At 43.7% G+C, this 10056-nt stretch overlaps 1 protein-coding gene across 1 annotated transcript; it reads left to right on the forward strand.

Annotated features, from left to right (window-relative positions):
* Positions 1–305: 305 nt before the first annotated feature.
* Positions 306–4435, forward strand: LOC306784599 (uncharacterized protein; the record flags this gene model as incomplete). Its single annotated transcript, XM_079278630.1, has 3 exons — positions 306–398; positions 3649–3806; positions 4105–4435. The coding sequence occupies 3 exons, from the start codon at positions 306–308 to the stop codon at positions 4433–4435; spliced, it is 582 nt and encodes a 193-aa protein (XP_079134756.1).
* Positions 4436–10056: the final 5621 nt, after the last annotated feature.

Raw genomic sequence — 10056 nt, forward strand, 5'->3', positions numbered from 1 at the left:
GGTTTGGGGGAGGCTTAGCCGAGGATCCACTGCGGCTCCCGGGCCTTGCAGATCCCCAAAATAAGTCCCCCTGAGGTTAGCTGCCCGTGCGCTGGTCGTTTCAGCTGGCGAGTGTAAAGTTGGTAGGCGTGGGAAGATGGGTTATTGACAGTGGAGTTCTGCTGGTCGATGGTCGGCACAATCAAGTAAGGATTTACGTGACTTTGGGAAAGTTGTGAGGAGTTTGCACGGTTTGCTTTGTTGCTTCGATGCTCTTAGTCGGCAGACTGTGGTCCAGTTGGAGATATCAATTGGTGTGTCTTCGAATGGGGGACCTGGCTGGAGCGCAGAGGCTGGCGGCATCTTTGAGCGCGGCGTGCCGGGTAGCCAGAGTCGTCCGAGGCTCGTGCCGGAGCTGGGTCTGGAGCGAGCGAAGAAGGAGAGAGCTGGATTTACGTTTCCGTTGTCTATGTCTGGAGGTGGCGGGTCTCCCTCTGCCACCGAGATGTGAGTTATCACAGGACGGCCGCGGGTGGCCTCTGGGGAGGCGAACTGGTCATCGTCGTCGGATGGCCTGATGGACGGCAGGTCAATGTTTTAGGCGAGGTAAGGTTTTTTGTTTTTGTTTTCTCTGCATGGCGTTCCGGTTGCGAGTGCAGAAAGCACGAGCCAGCTGAGGCTTAGAGTGGGTAGGTATTTGTAGGAGTGTGGCCGGAAGTGGGCGAGTGGCTGAGGCGTGGTCCTGCTCCTGAAATTCTGCTACATAATTGTATCAACAATAATCAGCGGGTCGCAACCGGACCGTCTTCTCAATCTGATCAATATTGTCAAGCTGCTTCGTCAGTAGTTTTAGGTGCTGTTCAAACCGTAACATTGTTTCATTTTCTTGGCGTCCCCTGTTTAACAAAAGAACTATTACCGTAAATTATGTAATAGCTGCGGGCCTCAATTAACCTACAATATCCCTGCTTTTTCTGGTCATAGCTGACCTCAACATTACATTCAGGTAGCAGAACTACCACAGAAGCGATCTTTAGTACTTTGCCAGTTGGTTGTCTGCCTGTCTGTCTGGGTGTCTGTCTGTGGTCAGATTCGTCACAACATTGTGTCACAAAAGATTCAGTCACAAATCTTTTCAGGTTGTCAAGAAGAGTTGAGCCCACAGGGCTGCCTCGGTGTAACATGTTGGCACATTCAAGGGAGAGTCAGGATATAAAAGCACAAAGCATATACTCAGAATAAAGTGTAATCAAAAGATAAAGTGTATGAAGTATATAACGAAATGTTTAATCAATATGTAACGAATGTGTAAATGCATAGAGTGATTTAACAATTGTAATAAGTGTTTAACAAATGTCTTGTGTAACCGGAGCTGCGATAAAAGTGCTAGTCAGGATGACTTGCAGAAAATAGGAACAGACTGTTGCAAGAGATGAGTCATAGAGGCATGATACAGGATGAAGCCTGGACATGTCCGGACATGTTCGAACCCAACGCCCTCTCCAGAGGGTGGGGGGATGAGATCATGTATTGAACAGGAGGGGGCTGACAGCCCAAAAGTGTTATAAAAGAAGTGACTTGCAAATGGCAAACTGGGATTTCAACACGGGTGCCGTCCAAGTGCACCGATGAGGAGATACGGACGATCGTAACTGATGTATTGAGGACTTCGTCTCTGTTCACGGAAAGAAGACCGCTGTTCGTGGACAATAAGATTTAAAGACGGAGGTTTCCTCTCCCCACTGCTCGATTCTTAACAACTGGACAACGGAGAAGACGCAGCAGCCCTAGAAAGACTTTGTACTGAGTTTTGAGGACTGTTGAACGGACTTCGCTGCGAGAGCAGGAGGACTGAGGGTCCGGCCGGACCTTCGCTCCTAACAACTCCAAAAGAACCTTTTCATCACACCATTGAACATCCAGCTCCAACCGAGCCATCTCGGCAACTAAAACTAATGAGTATAACCAGAGAAGAAAATTAACGTAACGAATCAAGTGTAGTGATATTTTATGTGAGCTGTAGCTTTAACCCTTGCAAACTAACTAAATATAACCTGCAATAAATATCTAATCTGCATTTAAAGTAAATTTCTCAAGTGCATTCATTTGCTCAAGTAGTAAAAAGTTCCTCGTGGCAGTAAAAAGGTAAAGCCATTGTATGTCTAACAACTGAGTTCTGAAAGGTTATCCTAGAGACTGAATCCACTTAACAACCCCTTACGGTTTTAGAAAGAAGTAATCCTAGCCGTTAAAACCTAACCTGGCATTTACCAAGAGCACGGATGCATAAGAGGGAAGCTGCCATAACCAACGCGACTGGTGGGAGCGCCCGGGGCCAGGACTGGTCTCTCGGCCGAGTGCGCTCTGACCGGAGGAAGCAGGGTAGACGTTGGGAGTAACGGCAGTTAGCGGAGCCAGGCGAGTTCCCTCGCCAGAACACCAGCTTGACAATCTTTTAATAGAGAGCTGAGTCAGTAAGTAGCCCCGTATCGGGCCAGAAGTATCCCAGGATCTAACAAGGTGTATTGTAGGATCACAAAAATGTTACATGGCAGAGCACCCCATGCACCAAGGCCGAGTCTTACCTCAGCAGCCCTGGTTCAAATTGAATGTGTGTATTCTACTTATTCATTCATTCGTTATTCAGTGTTTTTCTAGATAACTACTATTCATAGCTTTCTGCCAATTCCTCCAATCTGTCGTACTCTGGTAAGTGGGTCACTGCCAATCTATTATGGTCTGTGGTGACCTCGTAGACTGCGTCATGGTCTAATGCAGGGATTCCCAAAGTGTGGTGCGTGCACCCCTGGGGGTGCGCGAGCTGCCTCTAGGGGGTGCGCGAGAGGAAAAGTGTAATGGCGGTCTGATGGTGTAATAATATTACATATTAAAAAAAAATGTAATTTCAAAAGTGGGATTTTTCACAAAATAAAAATTCCCTTTGTAAGATTTAAAATTAAAAACGTACAATTTAATAAATGCACTTGAGCTCCTTCCGGCAGTCTTGCCGCCTGCCGCCAGTCGTACACACTAGCCAGCCTAGCTTGTTCAGCTAACGTCAGCTAACAGCGAACTTCATGCATTCAGCAACATTAATTTAAATATGCTAAACTGGCTGAAATCGGGGAAACTGTCAGGTGGGACATCTGAAGCTATCAGTCGTAAAAGAGGAGAGGGACAGAGAGAGAGAGAGGAATCGGAGGCGAGGGGAACGGAGAGGTGCGTTGGGGAGAGACCGGGAGAAGAAATCGAGCCAGAGTCAGCCCAGTGAGCACTAACCCGGATTTCAACGTTGATTTCTGATTGAAAAAGCGTTGATATGGGGTCTGAACGTCTAATGCTGCGTTCACACCGGTCGCGTTGATTTTTTGACGCACTGCAAAAAAGCGTCCAACGCACTGCAAAAAAGCGTCCAACGCGCCGCCGGTTGTGTTCACACCGGTCGCTGCAAAATCTCGTAGCGCCGGAGAGGGGGCGTGGTTTATCGTCCTGGAAGCCTCCATCTGGCCGCCATTGTTTTCCGCCGTCAACCATGACAGGAATAAGGACAATTGCTGCTCTGTACGTGTTGTGGAAGTCCCTCAAACGTCGGAATGCCAAACGCAGTCGTCTCTGGGTCCATAACAGCATCCGTAGACGAACACAGCTTCTAACTCCTGACTTCTCCAGGAACTACGTCTGGATGACTACCGCTTCCAGCGCTACATGCGGCTAACCATTAGCCAGTTTGATGACCTGTTGGCTCGGGTCGGTCCCAGGATTTGTCGACTGGACACCTACTACAGGCGTTCCATCTCAGCTGCGGAGCGCCTGTCCGTCTGTCTCCGGTGAGTGGCAGTTCCATAAAATGAATTAATGAAAGAATGAAATAAGTTCAGGCTTTGTCGGTCCACAACAGGGCAAGGAAGCCACTTTAACATAGTTTTTCTGAATGGAGTTTGGATCCATGATGGATCCGAAGTCCGACAATACTCAAAATAACGTAATCTTACGAAAATCACCAGCATTTAAGATGTTTATTATTCATGACAGCAGCTGTGCAGTCATATCAATAAAAACTACTTCTATTAGCAGCTACAGTATGTTCAATAACTCTGTTAAATTGAATGTTCTTCTGTGCTGCAGATATCTTGCTACTGGTGACTCCTTTAGGACCATCGCAAACAGCTTCCGTGTCGGGGTCTCCACTGTCTCCGGTATTGTCCCAGATGTTGCCACAGCTATTTGGGACTGCCTTGTGGAGGAGTTCATGGCTGTGCTCACCACAGAGGAGTGGAGATCAATTGCTGTGCAGTTTGAGGAGCGGTGGAATTTTCCTCTCTGCTGTGGAGCACTGGATGGAAAGCATGTTGTCCTCAAAGCCCCTGCTAATTCCAGATCTTCCCATGGCAAGACACCGTGTTCAAGCACATCCAAAACAGCTCTTTTAACATTACACACATTACATTACTACTGAGCAAACTTCCTGCAATGTTACTTAATATATGTTGTAGCAGTGTGTCCTTCACTATATATATATATATATATATATATATATATAGTTGTATCCTTAAGTTTTCTTGTAAAACTACAATAAAGAACATGGACAAAGTAACATGAAATGAAGTGCATTGATTTATTGAAAATGTATAGAAAAACATATACAAAAAACAAACTAATTTTTACAAAATACAAACTAATTGTTGTTTTTTAATTCCTGGTTCGTTCCCTGGAAAGATTGTCCCCCAGATGTCTAATCCAAATGTTCCAAATTCAGCACCACAGTGCTGGCATCATAAATTAATTTGTGAAATTGCAATTTTATATATTCCTTTTGCTGGCGTGGCAATCTTTCCAGGGAAGGAACCAGGCTCCTCATGAAGAGTTCATCCTCAGATTGTGGTGGAGCTGGTGGAGCTGGTGGAGCAGGGGGGTGTCTCTCTCCAATGCCTGCAGAAGGCGCTTCTCTATCTCCTGCTGCTTCTCGATCCCTGTTGGCCTTTTTGGGGCCCTTCTTTTTCCTGTATGACATGGAAACAACATATTTCGTGAAACTATTGCATCCCATCACTACAATAGCTTGTAAAGTAAATATTTGTAATTGTGAAAAACATACCATGAATGCATAAATTGTATTCATACAAAAAAATGCAATCCAACTTTTGTGATGTACATACCCATGGGTGGAGCAGGAGCGGGAGGAGCAGCAGGAGGAGGAGCAGCAGCAGCACCTTGAGGTTCTTCCTCACCGTCCTCTGATGACCAAGCTGTTTCATCTTTGAACATGAACAATAAAACAATTTTATGACTCAAAAGTGCTGCTTTAATTGAATAGTAATTTGCCTTCAAAGCTATGACAGTATAGTGGTTTAAGATCCGGAGCCCAGGGTTCAAAGCTCCTTTATTATAACTTATTTTTGCTCATGAAACATTTTTTTTAATAAGTATGAAGACTATACAGAACCAGGCTTTGCCAAATGAAAAAAACAAACCTCTTGCACTGATTTGGCCTGTCGTTACTACTTCAGCTGTAGTAATATTTTCTGTATGACTTAACTATGCTGTGCTTTTGTGTCTTCACTTCAACAAACCTCTCCTGTCAATCTCAGATGGCCCTGTTGCTGCCTCTGACATGTCGTCCTGGTCTGGTCCTGCATCTGTGAAGTACTCTGCGGTACTGTCTCCCTCGACCCTCCCCATGTTACCGCTACTCTCCCTGGGAGTCACGAAGGGGTTGAGGAAAGACATAACCGCAGAGTACTTCCATTTCTTTGATGGCCCTGCTCCTGAGCCACTCTTTCTCTCTGTCTCCTCTTTCTCAAATACGTGTCCCTGAGAGTCTTCCACTTCCGTCGGCAAATCTCATCTGACAAGGAACGCATAACGTATTTAGTGTGAAAGCCGGTGGTTGGGCTAGCTTTCATGCTAACATGGTTCATATAGCTAGTTAGTAAATTACAACCGATAGCTAGAATCAAGTAACAAAGACATAATAATAACTTACCAGGTTGTCCGACGTCCTCACCTACTTTCCTCCATGCCATATCCTTTTTAGTTCGGTCGCGGTAGAGATACGACGACGTATCGTAGAGCTCGGGGAAGCCACAAAACCGCCACTATTAATTTGTCCTCCATTGTTTACGATTCAGCACCGGCAGGAGCTACGGCACTGATGACGGGGGCAGCAACTCAACGCTGATAGGCTATCGCGCCACAGCGTCACCCGATTATGTCGCTGAAGTTGAAAAATTTCAACTCGCGCGTTGGCGATTTTGCGGCGTCCAACGCGTCCACCGCGTCCACCGCACTGCAATAACGCGTCCAACGCGCGGCGCCATCGCAAAATCGAGGCGCGCCAGTCTCATCGCGTCTGTGCATAGACTTTGTATGTAATCTCGACGCGCGTCAAAAAATCAGCGCGACCGGTGTGAACGCACCATAAGACGTATTTTAACCATCTTTTGAACCGGCTAAATTACGGTTACAATATCGACGTGTCACAAAACACCAATTTGTTTTAAAATATTGATGGTTTGTTCAGTTGTAGGTTGAAAGAGATGCGATTTTGGTTACTTTAAACGTATTTCTCCAAAATCATATTACGCTGTAAAGTTTTTTCGCCGACTATTTGTAGACGTTGAACAGACGTTCACGCTTAGACCAGATTTAAACGTGATTTGCAATACTATAATTTTTCGTCCTCTACATTGTGCTAATACTAATATATCATGATTTAGAGGCTTACTAAGAAACCACATCCACATTTATCAGTTGAAAGCCAGTATTGGACATCACGTTGATATCTGGTCTAAACGTGAGCGTTGAATCAACGTCTACAAATAGTCGGCTAAAAACCTTTCACTTTTCACCGTGTATTAACCGTGTATTCAACGCCGAAATGCTTACAGTCCTTCTGGGTATAGAACACATCAACAGTTTCCACTTACAGGACAAAATACCAAGTGACACAGCAACAGTTCATTTGTATTTATTAAAGCACAATATAACTACAACAATGTTCTTTATATAAAAACATAATCTCCTTTTCCTTCTTTAAATGTCGTTTTCAAAGCCACACAGCAGCCTGTTTCAGGAGACCTGCCATATTTTGAAGCTGGACATCTGTAAATAAAACAAGTATTAGAAAAACATATTGACTTAGACCAGTTTTGAACGTCTCTACACTGGAGACCATAGACATGTCTTCCACGGAACGATGCTGACCTGGATATTACACAATATTGTTTATATATTGCCATAACCCAAACAACAATGTTTTGACCATGATCTATTGACGTTAGTACGGTACATTAACTAACACACATGTCTACTGTTTACTGTTTAGGTTTACTGTTCGTAACCTGCTAACGCTACATGCTAACAAGCTAGCAGCCTCGCCCGCATGATGATCATAACATGATATTAATGGCATGGCAATAATATTTCGGTTTGCAATACTGGAATAAAGTAGTTCAAGTACTTACAGAGTACGTCGTTAGCGTGAAGCCTCGTTTATTCCTCGTTTATTCTGTCAGCTCGTTCACTTCCTCATAACTCAGTAAGAGCTAGCTTGTCGTGTTTCCAGCCTCTAACTTAGAACAATGCAGAGTCCGTGCGCATGCGTATTCCAGCAGTAAACACTGAGTTGTATTTTAGTGAACATATGCAGACATAATGTGCTCTGCTCTCATTATGATGTCCTGTGAGCTTCTTGTTGACAGCACACAGTCTATAGTCCCATATTTACGACGTTTTATATGAGACATTGAATGCGTTGAAATAACATCTTCGTGTAGACCACATATGAACGGACAGCGGAATATGATTTTGGAGAAATACGTTTAAAGTAACCAAAATCGCGTCTCTTTCAACCTACAACTGAACAAACCATCAATATTTTAAAACAAATTGGTGTTTTGTGACACGTTGATATTGTAACCGTAATTTAGCTGGTTCAAAAGACGGTTAAAATACGTCTTAGACGTTCAGACCCCATATCAACTCTTTTTCAACCAGAAATCAACGTTGAAATCCGGGTTAGTGCTCACTGGGTTGTAACATGTAACATTACGTGATTTTGTGCGTGCTTCCTTTCCTGCTTGTATTATTTTAGCCCCGTCAGTTTGCAGCAATTCATGAGACAATTGTTCTATTGTTTTTTTTGTAGGTTTGTCTTCTGTTGACTAATAATAAAATTGTAGCTAGCGTTAGCTCCTCACGGCGGCTACAGATCATACAATGTTATTAATCATTTTAAACGTCTTTCCACGCTGCTAAAACACAGACTAGTCACACGTATTATTGGACTTAATGTCCAAAAAATTTTTTTTTAATAACCTTAAATCCTCTGGTTTAACCAGACCCGATGATCGTCGTATACAACCTTTCACCCAGTGTGTTCTCACAATCGTATCTCCCCACAACGCTATCGCCAACACGGCAACCACGCACATGACAAGACACAATTGTTACCGGACTTATTTATCTTTTACCCACCCGAACGTCCTTTAATATCTTGCATTCAAAAGCCTCCCAGCACCCCGCGGCAATCCTATCTCTGCAGACTCGATTCCCGGCAGCAGTGCCCGGCAGCTTACCAAACGCTCTGAACCTCAGCATCCTTTAATACTTACACACAGTCTTCTTAACACTGACTCTCAGTATTCTTAATACTTACTCCCAGTATTAAAACATAATACATACTCATAATATTCCCCCTCATTGTCAGTACCCGTAAAGAAGTTAGCAAACGCTACATAGCATAGCATAAATACACACTACTAAGCTCCATGCGACTCACCTCGTGTTCAGCTGCCGGCCGCAGACCACAGACATTTCCAGCTAAGGTTTCTATAACTACCTAACACAGATTTTCTGAAATGTATCTGCAAACCTCTCGTTGTGGCCACTCTAAAAATGTCCGTGGTTCACGACCGTCAAGCCTGCACGAAAACCAGTCGAAGAGGTCCCATCTGGGGGTGCCAAATTTGTCAGGGCTGAAACTCACCCCAGTGTGGAGGAGGCCACACGTGTGTCCTGCTTCTTATAGTCGACACGCTGCATAATAAGAAATCTACCAAGACTGGTTTACAATTAAAGGAATTTAATCCCACCGATGCAAGTACATTATTTACAGTGAGGTACACTATTTCATGAAATATTAAATCAATAAAACCCCGTTTGCAAAAAACTCAACTCAGCTTCTCAGGTATAAAAAACACGTCCGTCGTCCGAGAGCCATCACATGAGAGAGAAAAAGACTTGAAATTAAACCACCCACATATTCGTTCGTGACTCCTCCCCTCCCGTCTATCTCAATTTCTATTGGCTAACTTCTCTACACACTTCTGTAAACGCCTATCTCCACATCTCTCTCTCCCTGAGCAGCAAACACATTCAAATAGTCAGTTATGGCTTAATTCCTTCTATGATAATCCTTCAGTATAAATGTTAAACTTCTGCAACTTGGCAGAAGTTTCATGTCTTTTAGCTACTAATCCTAAAACACTTCATGTTTATCTTAATTATGCATTCCCAAAACCCTTATGATTATGACTATGAATTCTTAATTATGAATCATTAAACACTTTTATTATATCTACTAAACACAGTTTTTTGCTCAAATTTCTTACATTGGACAGGAAGCCAGTGTAAAGACATCAGAACTGGGGTGATGTGATCCACCCTCCTGGTCTTAGTGAGGACTCGAGCTGCAGTGTTCTGACGGACCTTTTACAGAGACCTGTAAACACACCGTTACAGTAGTCCAGTCTGCTGAAGATAAATGAGTGGACAAGTTTTTCCAAATCCTGTTGAGACATAAGTCCTCTAATCCTTGATATATTCTTCAGGTGATAGTAGGCTGATTTTTTAATTGTCTTGATATGGCTGTTCAGGTTGAGGTCTGAATCCATAACTACACCGAGATTTCTGGCTTGGTTTGTGGGTTTTAACATCAGTGATTGAAGCTGAGCGGTGATTTTCAATTGTTCGTCCTTGGTACCAAAAACAATTATTTCTGTTTTATCTTTGTTTAATTGAAGACAATTCTGGCACATCCAGTTGTTGATTTGTTCAATGCAGTTACCCAGCCCTTGT

The sequence above is a fragment of the Melanostigma gelatinosum genome, assembly GCF_949748355.1.
Source record: "Melanostigma gelatinosum genome assembly, chromosome: 11".
Lineage (NCBI taxonomy): Eukaryota > Metazoa > Chordata > Actinopteri > Perciformes > Zoarcidae > Melanostigma > Melanostigma gelatinosum.